The 17,477-nt window shown below is 32.2% G+C and overlaps 1 protein-coding gene across 3 annotated transcripts in view; it reads left to right on the forward strand.

Moving 5' to 3' along the window:
• The window catches only part of CSMD3 (CUB and Sushi multiple domains 3), a gene marked incomplete at its 5' end in the record, with an annotated part of 631,488 nt that overhangs the window by 572,786 nt on the left and 41,225 nt on the right, over positions 1 to 17,477 (forward strand). For all 3 annotated transcript variants that reach the window (XM_082045128.1, XM_082045129.1, XM_082045130.1), the window contains 6 exons: positions 201 to 374; positions 1,844 to 2,017; positions 4,745 to 4,930; positions 8,061 to 8,234; positions 14,557 to 14,739; positions 16,349 to 16,525. In XM_082045128.1, the coding sequence (XP_081901254.1) occupies positions 201 to 374; positions 1,844 to 2,017; positions 4,745 to 4,930; positions 8,061 to 8,234; positions 14,557 to 14,739; positions 16,349 to 16,525 (1,068 nt within the window). The remainder of the gene's footprint in view (positions 1 to 200; positions 375 to 1,843; positions 2,018 to 4,744; positions 4,931 to 8,060; positions 8,235 to 14,556; positions 14,740 to 16,348; positions 16,526 to 17,477) is intronic.

Raw genomic sequence — 17,477 nt, forward strand, 5'->3', positions numbered from 1 at the left:
CCTTTGAATGAAGTCAATAAAAAAACATTGAAACATATTCGACATTTTTTTGTTTTAATTATGGAGGTATCTTTAAAATTTATCTGGCGTATTTACTGATTATTTTTACCGTTTTTTTGTTTGTTTGTTTTGTTGGTTGTTTTTTGTTGTTGTTTGTTTTGTTTTGGTTTTGTTTTGTTAATTTACTTTGAAAAACCTAGCTGGTCACTGTGGTATTCCAGATCTTATAGTCAATGGTCAAGTAATTGGAGAAAATTATGGATATAGAGACACAGTTGTATACCAGTGCAGTCCTGGTTTTCGACTGATTGGTTCTTCTGTACGAATATGTCAACAGGATCACAACTGGTCTGGTCAACTTCCATCCTGTGTGCGTAAGTAAGCGTGGCAACACATACAGATTTATGTTGCAGGAGAGATATTTCAGAATAGCTCCACTTCAGATCAAAGGTTCAAATGAAGTGTAGAAAAATAGTCTCACATTTACTAATTTAAATTCAGCTGTTTAATTTGAATTCTTGTGATTATGTGTTTAAATGTAATGATTCTGACTTTTCAATTATGAATTCACCATTCTTCATGCTTGTACAGTGGGCAGACATGTTACTACTGTTGTGTATTACTACTGAATGTGTGTGGGTATTATCCAAAATTTTATTCAAATTTCATGTACCTATTTACACAAAAATTATGTTTATTGTTATTGTATGTACATTAAAAAACATGTCCATGGGCTGAATGTATATCTTTGTTTGACAGCTTTACAAATGTTCACAGTTTAATGTATGCCAATTACTCTTTTTGGGAAAAAATGTGACTCCTTATACACAAATTTCTTATACCCATAACATAAAGACAATATATGTAATTAAAATAACTTAGTGATATTAATGGAACATACAGAATTCATTTTAACTTTCATTCATAGAATATATAGTGACTTTTTTGTGGGGGATTAGTATACTATACTAGAGGTTAAGGCTTGATGTTGCTTAAAAAAATTATTTTAGTCTAAATGAATTAGTTTTTTTTGTCATGATAAGCCTATTATACACAGAGAAAAAGAAAGTGTATTTGTCAGACTTAACAAGATTAATTTAGAAAAATAATAAAGTTTCTAGAGTTATAAAAATTTGAGAGTTAACTAATTTGTTCTGTGATTATTTTTCTGTTTTAAATTACTGATGAACATTTTGTTTATCAACAATTGGAGTTTGTTAAAACATAGAAGATAATATTTACACATTTTTTAATTATTTTAGGAAAATTAATTTGTGCTTTATTTTCTTAATATTTTTGCATCCGGTCTTTGTGAGCAAATAAAAGGAACTTTACCTCCTGTAACCAGGTCTTGTATAAATACAATAAAAGTTTCACAATGCCCGTAATGTGTAATATATGCAGTCATGAATTTATAACTTCACTAACTACTTAGGCCTCAAAGATAAAACAAAGTGTGTTGATGCTAAAACATATTTGTAAGAAATAATACCTGAGGAACAAACTCACTGAAATATTTCAGTTTCAGACCATATGTAATGAAAATCAAGTGCTTGCTTTTCTTCTGATTCTTCAGAAAAGTTCTCTTCAATTGCCTTGATTACTGCATGGCAAAATCTATTCAGTTTATTTAAATATTTTAATAAGTGCTTGAACATTTGCTAAAATATGTCTTAGTTCTTATTCAGTTCAGAGAAATGTAAATCTTTCACAGAAAGCACTCAGTAGTTTATCAAAACTTTACTGTTATGTGATTATTGTAATGATTACTATATCATAAATCATGAAAAGTGTAACGGCATGTTCTGTTTGGTTTCTGCTTTTTTGTTTTGTGCTGTGGTAGCTGTTAGCTGTGGTCACCCTGGTAGTCCTATTTATGGAAGAACAAGTGGAAATGGTTTTAACTTCAATGATGTTGTGACATTCTCGTGTAATACTGGGTATGTTATGCAAGGACCAACCAAAGCACAGTGTCAGGCTAATAGGCAGTGGAGCCACCCACCTCCAATATGCAAAGGTAAGAATGCAAACATTTGTAGGTTTTTCAAACTTATTTGGAAAATTAAGGCTGAAAAAAATAAGCTGAAGATAAAGGGACACCGTCAAGACAAAATAAAGCCTCTTACTAACAGGCATCAAATTATTAAAGATGTTTCATGATTCTATGATTTTTCAGTCAGGTATGTTCTACATTCAGGTTGCCAGGATACTTGTTGCAGAGAAACTTTCTTATGTGTCTGTAGTTTGTATTGATTTTTTTTTTAGTGGTTTCTACAAGTTCCTTAAGCAAAATTACGCAGAGATAATCAAGAGCTTAAATCCTCAAAAAATATTCTCTTCATTTTTAGCCAACATGAAGTATGTCCCTGGTTTCCCTCTTACATTTCCATTGACCATGACTTTTAAATTTTATTCTAATTTGTTATTATAATCAATTTGGGTTGGTTCTCAACACTTCAAGATATTATATTTACATTTATTTCACTGAAAAGAGTATTCTGAAATCAGTCAGGTTTGAGTTTTCATAAGCACTTTTAGAAATGTTTTATCACCATTGTCCTTTTTAAGTCTGCTGTTATGTGCTTCTTAAATGTTTTAATTGTTCTCATTTAGAAAAATGTGCTTATTGCTATAAACTGCTTTCACATATACCAAAATTGCATTGATTCTTTTTCAGCACCTTCCAGCAGCTTCTGTGGATTTTTATCAGTATACAGCCTAAGTCATGTTATATATTTCTAATAATTTTATATACTGTATTTTCCTTCCAGTAGTTTTTTTTCCACTTTCTTTTTGTCACTTTGCCTTAAATGATACTGCTGAATACTTTACAAAACTGAAATTTCTGAGGACATTTTGTTCATGAGAAGTTATTATTTTTAAAATTTACAATATTAAACATGTTGTTTATTAAAGGTACCTAATAAATCTCATTTTCAGTCTAGCTGCTATAAATCACCTCAATGTTCTGGTGTTGCAGAATAATGTGCCAAACTGTCTGATATGTTATTGGCCTGTAGGAATCAGTAAATAAAGTGATCAGGTTATTCTCTGAAATTTTACATAGTCCTGAAATCTTCTATTGGTTTTAGAACAAACTTTAAGAATAAAAAGAAACATCTTTGTATAGAAAATTATTAGTGATGTCTGCAATGTTCAGTGAAATCAATTCTGATTATACTATTTTGTTTTATTTGCATTGAAATTGAATTAAAAAAAATAAAAAGATGTTACCTTGTATTTGTATACTGCGTTAAGTGCAATATTATAGAGAAGGCTTCAGTCCTTTGAGAAAGCTGAATTTGCAATTGCCGTATGAATTCAGCAGTGCACTTGATGTTGTTACATTGTCTACAACTTTGCTGAAGTATAGCCAGCTATAATAATAGTGGAAAAATATTCGAATGGTCAAAGCTGCTTGTATTTTCTTTCAGGCATTCACTACACCAGATTTACTAATAAAAACAAAATCATTATTTAAGTACACGCTTAATAATATGAAGATGAATGTTCATATGTTATAAAACATTTGTCTACAAAAATGAAATCGGATAGAAATACAACTCAGATTTTCCTCTGGGAAAAAAATAGCAAGTTTTCAATAGTGTCCATCAATATAACTGAAAAAAATGATTTGTCATTTAACGTTAAAGAAGTCAAATTCAACCAGAAAGTTACTTCTATCAGAAAAAAATATATGTATTCTAGTCTTACGTTACCAATATTTGAGAACTCCTAAGAGGAGCGTATAAACAGATTACAACATTTAGCATAGTGACTAGAGAGAGTAGGTAAGCCATAAAATGACTGCATTGAGTGATCTAGGTAGGAAAAATTATCTTAAATTGCATCTGGCTTTTTTTATTTTTAGACTACAGAGCTTTTTAACATATTTTGATACTTTTATGTACACACATCCATGCACACACAAACACAGATGTGTAAATTTGCACGAAGATACATACACATGTATGCATGTAAACATGCAGTTGATTGTAAGAATATAGGGATAGTAATTTTTACATGAACTGCAGTTTTCTAGAGGCACTTTGAGTAGGTAATGATGGCTATACTTGACCAGAGGAGTCTATTGCATGGAAACTTAAAAAAATCTCCATGACTCCCCAGATAAGTAGATAGCTGCAAGTCGCAAAAAAAGGGGAAAAAAAATCAACTTCAGTGATTTTCCAACATATGAATCCTAAAGTAGTTGAGAACTCAAAAAATCCACCAATATTCTTAACTATCAAACTATACCCCTATTTTTAAGCTAAATACTCATTTGTTGGGATATTTCCCTGTTTTAGCAGAATCACCAGTCTTACCCAACTGAACATGTGCCTTTTTGCTCAAAACCTCTGGTGCAAGGGTGCACTACTATCAAAATGTTAGGATAGGAACAGAAATATGTTTGCACAGCTGTGTGGGTTAAACCAAAGCCACATCTAGCCCCATTACCTGTTTCCAACTTTTTTTTTTTTTTTTCCACTTTTAGTGGCAAATACTTTAACAGCAACATCACAGTCTGTGAATAAACATTTCCTTTTATCTTCTTTGAGTTTAGTGCCTCCCAGTTTTAGCATATCCTGGTTTCATATTAGCTTCCTAATTCAGTATCATTATATATAAATTCGGGGTACAACACATTGGAAGTTTCTCATACAAGGAACAGGAGACCATTTAAAGACAGTTTTAGTAGGCTGTATTTGCACAACTCTCAAATCTATGCTCTTTTTCTTTTTAGTGGTCAATTGTTCTGATCCTGGAATTCCTGCAAATTCCATAAGAGAAAGTAAAATCGAACATGGAAATTTCACATATGGCACAGTAGTATTTTATGACTGTAATCCTGGATATTTTTTATTTGGCTCTTCAGTTTTAATTTGTCAACCAAATGGCCACTGGGACAAACCTCTACCTGAATGCATTAGTAAGTAGATAATGTGTATTCTGCTATAAAAAATGTGAACAAGATTAGGTATTATTTTATACAACATTTCCATCAGTCTTATGACAGCAATTAGATTCATTGTATTTATATACATTTGTGTGTGTGCAGTAATGATGGAAGGTCTAAGTAGCAGCTGAAGTAATGCAGTTATATTTTACTGTATGCAGAAAATAACACAGAAGCCTTGGAAAATGCAATAACTGGAAAAATCATCTCTGAATACCTCCGCACAATGATCCCTGATAGCAGAGATCAAAGATAAAACACATCCATTGACTTTGCCAGTATGTGGCCTCTATTAGCCACAAAGCTACAATCACATTGAAACTTAAAAATTAGAACACCCAATTATTGATACCATGCTACCTTCTGGACTTCTCTTGCAACAACAGCAAGATCAGTCTATCTATGTGGAGAGTAAGGAAATAGAAATGGCACTGTAGAGCACCAACAGTGTACTCTGGATCATGTTCTCAGCTTGCCACACTACCAGAGGTACCTGAACATCACAGTCATATGCAACCTCGATCCCAACAAAGACAAGCAGACCAACACAATTAGTTTGTTTTTGTTCTGGCTTGACATGGACAACTTTCTAACTATGATATAAATATATCCACAGATATTTCATAGGTTTTTAATTGACTGGGACAGCGGTTTTGCCTAATTCTCTACAAGTCTATGAAAAATATTTTGGTTTAGGATAAAAATTAGGATAAAAATAGCCTCTGAGAAAGGCTGAAAGCTTTGTTTTCTAGAGGGTAAAGGAAGACAGGTGAAGGGTTTCTTGTTCAAGAATCATGGACATATATTTACAATATTGTAGGTACTAGTTCTCAGTTTTACCTTGATTATTCTTCCTTGATTGAGATTCCTCCAGTTCTGCTCTTGTCTCTCTCCAGTTAAAACAAAACAAAACAAAACTAAATACCTGAAACTTTATTTTTTCTTACTCTTAAAAGCTTTAGTTCTGGAAGTTGTCCCTTTTATTGATGGAACAAGTAGCTCGATTGCAAATCAGAGTTTATAACAAAGAGTTTAAGTGTTTAACATTAAGAGCAATGGAAAAGAAGTGGAAAGCTGCTGGATATTTTTCTTTGACCCAGGCTGGATTTTTTTTGGTTTTTTTGACCTTGCTGGTTTTCAATCTCTAGTCTCAAAGAAGATACCTTTTTTAAAAATATTGCTAGCTTGATGCAGAAGAGAAATGATAACAAAGGAAAAGTTCACCTGTAAAGTTACTCAATTTCTTTGAAATGTTTTATAACTAAAGTACTTCTGGCTACTATAAATCCTATAAGAAGCAGAATGCAGCACTGGCCTGCACCGTAATGCCCTTTCAACTCTCATCAGGGGCATATGCTACTCAGGCATATATTGCTAGAAAGACACTTTGAAATGTACTTTACATATTTGGACAATATACCTCGAAACATTCCAGTGCCCATACCATGTTCTTTTGTAATGTAAAATATTCTCAATTTAGTTCTGAAAGACATGCTCTGATTTGCTATTTTTAAGCTACTGAAGTGAGAGTACACACAATCCACAGCTTCCAAGCTTGAAATCTAAATAATGGACACTAGCTTTTTCCTGGTATCTATGCCATCCTTTCAGTAATTCTAACACCGCACCTTGTCCTGATGTTTCTTCCCACATAAGATGACATATACAGATATTCTATGATTCTGTGATTCTTTGTTGTCAGATAGAATGATAAGAATTTCTGGCAAGTATACACATTAAAGAAACTTCAAGTGTACTTTTTCATTCAGTACTAAAGAATTTGTGTATAATGTTTGTAAATTTAGTTGGACTTTAAACTAATAATGTTGTAATTTTACTGATACATCACCACATTTGACCAGAATAGAATGTGAATTTATATTTCTTTCTGTTTTTCCAGAATGTTATATATCTTGTCCATAATCTGTATTAGCGGTATATTTGTTTGTTTGTTTGTTTTTTTCAGGAAAAAAAGAAATAGTCATTGAAATTCTTCAAAGTTTTCTCTATATTAATTCCACATGCAAGGAGGGTTTTTTGTGCATTTTTGATATGTGCTCTTAATCTTAAAGACAGGCTAGCTATTTCTTTTCAATACAGAACTTTGTTTCCATTGCATATGTTGTCCATGTAGATAATGCATAATCATGTATAAGATCTTTTGTAATTTTTTTTTGATCTTCTGGAGTAGCTAGCCTCCTGTTCATCTATCCAAGGTAGCTTCACTGTTACTTTAGCAACATTCCAGTAGATAGGAGGCTGCTGAAATTATTTCAGTGGTGTTCTCCTGATTTTAGATCAGGCTTCTATCATTTAGCCTGCTTTATATTACTGAAAAAATGACTGCTTTTGACCATTTGTAGCAAGAGACACTTATCATAATTTTCTATATAAGAGACAACTTAGAGGACAAAAGATGCAACACTAAATCATTTCATTTTCTTTCCTGATTTTATGTACTTCATGACATTTGAGCCAGTTAGCAAAATTAGATGTGTGCAAACTAACTGTTGGATACCCTTATCTGCAATCTGTAAGTGGAAATCACAAAAATTTCAAGGTTAAGAGTACTAAAAATTAACCATAGTGTGGAAATAACTAGCAATTAATGATCAAAATTTACCCAATAAACAACTGATAGAGAGTTTATCTATGACCATTTCTATGACAGGGATTCTAGAGAAATTACCTTCAATTATTGTACAATTAATACCAATGTATGATTCCTACAGTGACTTTGGCAGATTCTGTCTTCCTGTATTTTTTCTCTGAAGAATAGATTCATGAGTGTGTGTTTGTGTGTGTGTGCGTGTATGTGCATGTGTTCTTGCCATAAAGATCAACTTCATGAATGAGTGTCTTTGGATATCAATATCTATATCTAGAATACCTTTTTGACATCTCTAAACATTTGTTTCACAGCTTTTGGTCTGTAATATTATGTATTTTGCATTTCCAATCACATAATGTGCCCCCTTCCCACAAACCCTAAAAAGGTCAACCTCTTCACAAAGTTTATGTATGGAGTAATGAAAATGATAACTACATACTGTTTGAGCAGTGATAATAACCTTTTTTTATCTCCAATAATTATGCATTGTAGTGATTGACTGTGGCCATCCTGGCGTGCCTCCTAACGCGGTCCTGTCTGGAGATAAATATACATTTGGGTCTACTGTTCATTATACCTGCACAGGTAGACGATTGCTGTTAGGTCAGTCATCTCGCACATGTCAGTTAAATGGACACTGGAGTGGATCTCTTCCTCATTGCTCAGGTAATATTTTTGAATTAATGAATGTGCTCTGGTTTTGAATTTATTTTGATTTTATCAGAAGGTCATTTTAAAATCTGGAAAATCACGTATAAAACTGAAGTACTGTCTCAATAGAAGTAAAAGTTAAGTTAAAACTATTAGCAAGAAAATAATTTGTGAGAAGTAGGCTTTCTCAGTGACAGGAAATTGCGCATTCAATAGAATGTTAAAGGAACTGGTTTGTTTTGAAAATATTTTCTCTGTTACTTCTGGCAAGAGTATTACACAGGCAAACCTTGCATCATCATCTCTTCAAGATGATGGTTGGGTTTTGGTGTTTTGTTTGTTTGTTTGTTTGCTTTGTTTTGTGTTTGTTTTTTGTTTGTTTCTGTTTGTTTTTGTGTTTTTTTGTTTTGTTTTGTTTTGTTTTGTTTTTCTAATTTCAGAGTATCTGCTGACTTTACATCCTAGGAATACAACTTAGTTATATATTACATCCGTCTTTATAATAAGGCCAAGTGGGTTCAACATAATTTCAGGATAGCATGCTCAGGTTTTGAGGGAACACTATCTAATCCTTGTAATAGATTAGCCTTCACTTGAAGTCAAGGTATGTTTTCTGATCAACTTAATGCTTAGGAAAGTTCTATTTCACAATTTCTGTTTGATTCACTTTAACAGCAATCATCAAGTGAAAAACAGAAATCCAAGTTACACAAAAATTTGAGATTTGTCTAAATCCCATTTCTTATCTTATGATATATAAACACAGATTATGATAGAGGTTAATCATGTTGTCAGTTTCAATTCTCAATTACTACTGGAGAGAGGTTGTTTCTTGTAATCCTTATGTTTCCGTTCTATAGTTTCAACAAATCAGTGGGATTTTGGACCTTTTTTCAGATCTATGTAATTCAGAGTACTTAGATATTTTCAAAGTCTGAAAATAAGAAGAAAACAAGTAACAAATTTCTTGTGTTGCAGCTGTGCCAAAGCAAGAGTTGAAAAATAACCAATATGCAATCTGACTGTGCTGCTATACCACTATCACACTAAAAATATTATGTTCTTAACAGCATCAGTAAATCTAGAATTAAAGAACAGTTTGAGTCAGAAGTGACCTCTAAAATCATCTAGTCCAAGCCCCCCAGCCATGGACAAGGACATCTTCCACTAGAATAATGGAATAATGGAATCACAGAATAGTTTGGTTTGGAAGGGATGTCCATAGATGACCTAGTCCAACCCCCCTTGCAATGTGGAGGGACATCTTCAACTAGATCAGGTTGCTCAAAGGAATAGGCTATCCACAACTTCTCTGGGCAGCCTGTTACAGAGCCTCACCACCCTCATTATAAAGAAAATCATAGAATCATAGAATGGGTTGGGTTGGAAGGGTCCTTTAAAGATCAGCTAGTTCTATCTCCCCTGACACGGGTTTGGACACCTTCCACTAGATCAGGTATGTCCAGTACAAACCTACCCTCTTTCACTTTCGGACAGTTGCCCCTTGCCCTGTCACCACAGGCCTTGGTAAAATGTCTCCATCATTCTTATGTATTTTATATATTGAAAATCTTCAATAAGGTCTCCCAGGAGCCTTTCCTTCTCCAGGCTGAACAACCTCAATTCTGTCAACCTATTTGCATAGGAGGGGTGTTCCAGTCCTCTGATAATTTTTGTGACCTACCTCTGGACCCACTCTAACAGATCGATGTCCTTCTTGTGCTGGGGACCTCAGTACTAGATATAGTACTCTAGCTGGGGTGTTACATATTGCAATTTTTTTTTCTTTTTCCTCCTGCCTTCATGTCTTCAGTGAATTCAGATATAAACTGATTGTCAGCTACAGTTTCAGAATTTGAATTTTTAATGCCTATGACACATAAATGATTAAAAATTAATAACATATTAAAATAGTGCTTCTTGGTTAAAATCTTGGACAACATTCTGAAAATAATAATTTTTCAGTATCTGGGCATTCTACTGAAAACTTTTATGAAGTAGTTGCAGACAAGGACAACATAAATATTTGTAAGTTGTTCTGTGAGTCCCTCTTCTTTCAATAATCTGTCATTACAACCTGAAATCTGATGGAAACTAGAAAATTGGAACACCTAATTTAATCCCTAAACGTTCCATCTTTAAAATCAGAGGGAAATTTGTCACAACGGAAACAAAGATCAAGTTCTTATAACCTATGATATTTAGAGCTATGCACTAGAAATAAAAGCTTAATCCAAAATAAAATTACTTAATAAAGAATGATATATTAATGTGAATTGCAAATGCAAACTAGTTTCATTAAAAATATTTTTATAGCTAGTATGCATGCATTTTTGTTTTGGGGAAAAAAATCCTCTTTAGATAAAATCTAAGGCTACTTATTATAGTTTTCTATAGAGTTCATAAGAAAAACAAGGAAACAAGCAAAACCCTAATGAAATTAAAAGACCAAACAAAACAAACATGCACACCCCCCCACACACACTAATTTGTGACTTACAAAAACAGAAAAAAACCCAAAAAATAGAAATAGACAAATGTCAAGGAATACAAATATGAAACCTGAAAATGTATGTGAAAGTATCTAACAAACCTTGCTGATAATAAGACTATTCTATAATCATCCTATTAAATTAAATTAAATAAGTGTTCAAATATCTTGTGATAAGTGTTCATAAGTGAGCTACATTAAAATAGATGGTTTTTGTTTTGTTTTGTTTTTTTCTAATGACAATTTCAGTAGCCAAGGACAGGAAACTCTAATCAACTCTAATGAATGCATGAAGAAACACTTTTTGGACATAGATTCGAATGTTAATCATAGGGAATAAAATTCTGACAGAAAACAAATGTCATTTTCTTTATGTGTACTGTACTAAACTACAATTCTAGATTAAGAAAACTTCAAGATTTTTATTTCAAAGCATGCATTTGAAATCCTTTAAAAAATTTGTAGTTTACTGTAAAGAATTTCCGTATTTTGTATCTAAAACGTGAAACCATTGGCTTTCATTACTAGCCTTGATAACTTTATTTCTTCATTTTTAATGCATGTTAAAGCCATAAACTTTGTATTTTTTGTTGATTATATTAATAATAATACAGAATGTTCAACTGACAAAAGATACAGTATGCTTGTTCTTTTCATATATGGAGATGAATTCGAACAGAAAATGCTAAGTCAGCTAACATAGCGTAACCAAATTTTGTCATATCATACCTAAGAAAGTTTCCTTTCTGTTACATGGCACTTTCATGTTTCACTTCCTAGAGCTGGAAGGAATTGTCATGTCCCTTTGATATCTATTGGCACTGAGAAACACAGTTTTTGCTCATCACATGTATATCAGCTGGTGTCAGAAATATGCAGCCACTTAGAATTCCTTGTAGGTGCAGCAATGGCTGTGTACTTACTGAAGTGGTCTAAATACCCTCCTTGTTATTAAGATTAAATGCCAGTTGAGAATTTATTAAACATGTGGGTGAAGGATGGCTCATAACTGACTGTGAAAATCATTTCGTTGAACCTCTGCACAATGCAATAGAAATACATTGTTATGATATCATTGATTATATCACTGTCACTTCGTGATGTGATTAGTCATTTAGAAAACTAATTTCTGTAACCTTTAATCAAAAGCTGGTGGGTAACCTCTCTAAGATTAAAAGAATAATAATTCCCAGTAATAATTAGCCTTTAGGAAATAACATATTATTTTATTTACAAGAGAGATATGCAATTTATACTTGGCATAGCAAAAAGCCTGTTTTCATTTTTTCATCATAAAATTATTTAGGCATAATGCCAAGAGACTTGCTGAAAACTGAGCTGTTATTGTAGACATTTTACAAGTACAGAATAATTTATAGGTCCAGGCCCAAATTCTTCTTGGTCCAGATAAATAATACTGGAAAATGAAAGATAAGGATTAAAAAAAAAAAAAAAACAAACAAAAAAACCCAACCAACCAACCAAAACAAACAAAACTTGATCTAGGACATTTTTAAACTATTTTAAAAATATTTTCAAACTAGAGGGTTGTTGTCACCTAACTATCTATCTTGGACATGGAGTATTTTGAAAGCTTATAAAATTATTTTACTTACTATAATTTGAACCTATTTACAACTTCTTTTTAAATAGGGCTGGCAGGCTGCTTTACTGATCTATGTCACATAATGAAATGTATAAACAGAGAAGAACCTAAACTTTTGAGTCTATGATTTTGAACCAGACAGTCAACTAGCTCTTATACTTACTTGAGTTGATTTATTATTTCTGAACGCATCAAAATACATAGGACCACGTGTTTTTGCACATACGTTCTACAAAAGTTCACAATGTAATAAACATGGCTGCATTAGTTTGATTGTTCTTAAATTAAAAGGTTTAGTTTAAGGTGGGTTAATTTAAGTAATGATAAAATTGGTTTCTGAAGTAGTAAGGGTGGTTCACAGTTTACTCTGTCAGCTGCTTCATCACAGGGTTGGATAGGATTGGTTCTCTTTTGCTATTCCAAGCAAGGTTCCACCCTTATCTGTGACTCTCCAGATGTGCCTTCAGATTGAGGCTCCATGGCTACACTATTTTTTCAAACAAGCCTTTATGAGTTCTGCAGATCAGCTCCTGTAAGTTATATTGTTAGCTATATTGTTTTTTAATGAAATTGTGGGGAAAGAAAAAATAATGACCTATGTGAAATGAAATTAAAAATAGTAAACATGACCTAAAAAACTGCAGGTTGGCACATGAACTGCCTTAACAAGTGACAAAAATATGGTCAGCTTCTTGGATATATAGGACTAAATGAAGTATTTGCTAATACAGCATAATTCTCAAAGCAAAGCAATCTAGTTCTACTCTTATTCCTTTCACTATTCAGTACTGTACATGCTTTTATTAGTAAAGAGATGTGTCCAACCAACAGTGTCACTCCAACAGTGTAGTTTACACACACACACTGCCAACCAAGGCAAGGGAAGCTCTGTTTTTCCTTTTATCTACAATTCCAAGGTCCTAACTTCCCATAGAACCCTTAGATAATGAGTTTGTCACATTTAGTCTTCTGGGTAATTGAAGCAAGCAACTTTGTTTACTACTTCTATGTAAGACCCTCTCTTATTACTGCCATTTAAGCTTAGATAAATACCAGAAAATATGGCTATTCTACAGAAACCATTCTTTGCATAATTTGTACAGATATTTTAATATAATGTGTCTCTAATGTGAAACTTTAATAGGAGGTTCTTCAGTAGTTAAATTAAAGCTTTCTAGCACATTCTTAAAATAATTCTTCTTTATTTACATTAGTGTAACTAAGTACAAAATAATGCAACTATGCTCTCAAAAATATGAAGATGTTTGAGTTACTTTTTGCATAGAAGAAGTAAGCTGTCCATGGACAAAAATCTGAATGGTGCAGCTCCAAGAATTCTACAATTCAAATATTTTGTATTGAAACTTAGTAATACAATATACCTTAATCTATTATTACATAGAAAGTTAGCTTAAAGACCTTTAAAAACATGCAACATCAGATCCTAAGTACATATTAAAATATTTAAACAACTGACCTGCTGTGCAAATACAATGTTACCTAGAAGTTCCTAAAATTTCTCACCATAAATAAAGAAGTTGATGTATAATCTCAGAGACAATGGTTGCTGTTGTTGTTATTATCATTATTGTTATTATTATTATTATATTTTAACACTGATATAAAACAGATAGTAGAAAACATTAACTCTCTATCTTGGAATTTGCTTAAACATTTCTAGCTGAGGAAGACTTTAGCTTTCAGGCAGTCTTGAAATGAACTTTCAACATTTCTAAAAATCAGGGAAATGCTTCATGCCAGATGTACTTAAAATTGTTGACTAGAGCTTTCATTCAATAGCAAAACTTTTGCAACTCTAATGATACCATAAAACAGGAAGCATTTTATGAACGTTTGTTATAGTCAAACAAGAAAATTAACTTTATGATCAGAACCTTGACTTCACTCAGAATTTCTGATTTTAAAAGAAAAATGACCAATGTTTTGTGTCTTTTTGTTTCTCTATTCTTTTTTGATGATTCTGTTACCAAAATCTAGCATGATCTAAGGGGAATCTTGTGATAAATATAACTTTTGTTCTGTACTTATATAAAAAAGTAAAAATAAATTATTCGAGAATCAAGCAATTTTGTAATTACAGATATTCACATCCACGCGGATATATGCTTATTTCTAAAAATCTGAATATAAATTTATTTATAAATACCTAGAAACGTATTTTTTAAATGCAGCATCATAAGATTTCATATTTATTCTAATCTTTGCACTCTAAATTCTAGGTGATACAGCTGGTTCTTGCGGTGACCCAGGTATCCCAGGTCATGGATCTAGAGAAGAAAACAATTTTAAAATTAAAAGCACGGTACATTTCAGCTGTGATGTTGGGTATATCCTCCATGGCTCAGAAGAAAGAACATGTATGGCAAATGGAAGTTGGACAGGAAAGCAACCTGAGTGTAAAGGTAAATCACAGAAGATGCACTCTTTGCTTGAACAGTCTTGCTAAAAATGTTAATCAGAAAAACAATTCTACTTTGTTAGTTTTGTGTTGTGAACTGTATATAGCTGGTTTTGGACTGACTTTTTTTTTTTTTTTTTTTTTCTTAATAAGTTGTTTGAAATAAGTTCCTGGCACCTATGAAGCTGAAAGTTTTCAAAATTTTAAGAAAAAAAAAATATACTGAATGGCTGTTTTCTACTCAGTCTTATGTCAGCATCAACTTTATGTGTCATCCAGTACAAAAAACTTAGCAGGAAAGTAGACAAGTCCTCTAAAATTCGATTTTTGCTGATTTTTCCCTTAAAAAAAATCACTATCACCTGATCTTTAATTACAAGGATTGTACATCTGAATTTCAGAGAAAGGAGCTGAGTTTTAGGAAAATGTGAATGTCAGGATTTCATTAGCTACATCTGTATCATAAATGATTTGCTTAAAAAAAAAAAATAATTATTTACTATGCTGTTGACATTATTATTTTTGTTTTTCAACCGAAAATGAAATGCTACAACAATTTATTTATTTATTTATTTATTTTTTAAATATCACTTTAGAAATTTCAGGCTAGATGTATTATCATAAAAGAAAATTCTAACAGGATTTTTATTGAGAATCATTTACTACCTTAATTATCTTGATTCAAAAATAGGAAATAATACCCAACAGACCCTTCTTCAAAGAAAAGCTTTTTGAAAAGCAGGAAGTAATCTGAGAACCTGTACTCTCATTATCCACTTTATCACTGTTGACTGCATTATCTGTATGAAATAGCGATCTAATTTTAAATACTTATTTCACAAGCTGGTTTTGTAATATCCCTTCTGCTGATCCTGACAGAACCATAAATGTATATATGTATTTTCATGTTGGTATCTGAAGGTATATGCTTAACCCAACTGAACTTTCTGCTGTTTTTCTTTGATCTTACAGAAATGAATTACACCTTTTATACTTTAAGATACTTCTGGTGTTATTTTTCCCCTTAAAAATCCATTGAAATGATGAATCAGGTTCACAGATACTTGCATGGTTGTGTTTAATACGCACACAGGTATATTGCTCCAGTTAAGGTCATATAGGTTAGATGTATCTACGTAGTCACATAAGAAAGACACATTCAGATTCCAAGTTGAGCATTGAAGCACTGGGAAACATCAGGCTTAAACCTCCCTATGAAACAGGACTTTGACTCTATCCCGTGCTTTGAATTAGGTAGGGAACATACTTTGGTGGTGCTATAAATGTTTACATACAACAGAGTCAAATTAAATCCACAGTGATAACTGTAGATCAGACATTTTCTTGGGAGTTTGTCTTTACAGCTAAACTAGATTTCCTTTAATGCAGTTTTTAAAGGTGATTTTGTAGGCTGTGTTTCCCTACATACAAAAAGATAAAAGAAATAATTCATGCAAACAGCTATTCACTGTGTGGTGAAACTTACATTTTTCAGGATAACAGCACAGATTTCTACCACATAACACAGCTAGCAGCAAGTTTGTCCTTAGACATTACTATTTAAAAAATTAACCTTACTACATTTGAAAGTTATTTCACATTTTGTTTTATAGCTGTGCAGTGTGGTAACCCAGGAACAACCGCTAATGGAAAAGTATTTCGTATTGATGGAACTACATTCTCTAACTCGGTAATTTATTCATGCATGGAAGGATACATACTTTCTGGATCATCTGTAAGACAATGCACTGCCAATGGAACATGGTCTGGATCCTTGCCAAACTGCACAAGTAAGACGAACCTCTAAGGAATAGACTTCGTTTATTGTCTGAAAGACAATAAAATAAAATATGGAAGTTGGATGTGATTAAAGTCTTCAGCGTTATCTTGCACTATTTCATGCATAATTTCGTACATTATATACTTTTAAAAAACGTAGTGCTACAAGAAGATTAATATATTTTTCTTTTTAATGACAGGCATAGTATAGTAAATTGTATAGACTGCTGTTACAGTTTAAGGGATTTGTATGATTACATGATCTACCCACTTTAATTCTTTATTAGCATCTGTTTCTAATCCTGTTTATATTTTATAATATGTTATATCTTTTCCTTACTGCTCTTAACCCACCTCTATGAACTGTTCTAATGTTACATCACAGTATTATGAAGAATTACTCTTGTTCTCCCCAGAGTATTTTTTTTTTCATGCAATATTTTTTTTTTCCTCACTAATAAGTACAAAAGGGCAAAAAACACATGAAAGAAATCAGGATTTTTTTTCTTTTTCTTTGAAATATAGCTTGAAAAGTTAATGATAAGAAGGTAGGAATTTTGAGAAGGTAGAACAATCTAAAGATCCGCTAAAGCCATTGTAGCTCTTGCTGTTAAAGTGTCAGTATGTGGTAAGGTTACAATCTTTACAGTAAGAGTGGAATATTCTTGATACAGGAAAATCTAAAGAGATGAAACAAGGATCAGGGCAAAAAAAAGATAAAGGCATAAGAATTATGTTGTAACCTAGTCAAAAAAATAGTATACGTGGAAAAATATCAGGGATTATTTTAGTTGAATTTGCAACACTAAGGATAGCAAATGGAATATGTCAAATAGAGAAAGGTAGAACGTATTTTAATATACTCATGTAACTAAGAGAAACAGTTTTGTCTTTCACAGCTCTGTATTTTTTAAGAATAACAAAGAAAAATCTGTGACTTTTGAAGTTTAAAACAAAATTAAT

This window comes from Streptopelia decaocto, assembly GCF_964273445.1.
Source record: "Streptopelia decaocto genome assembly, chromosome: 2".
NCBI lineage: Eukaryota > Metazoa > Chordata > Aves > Columbiformes > Columbidae > Streptopelia > Streptopelia decaocto.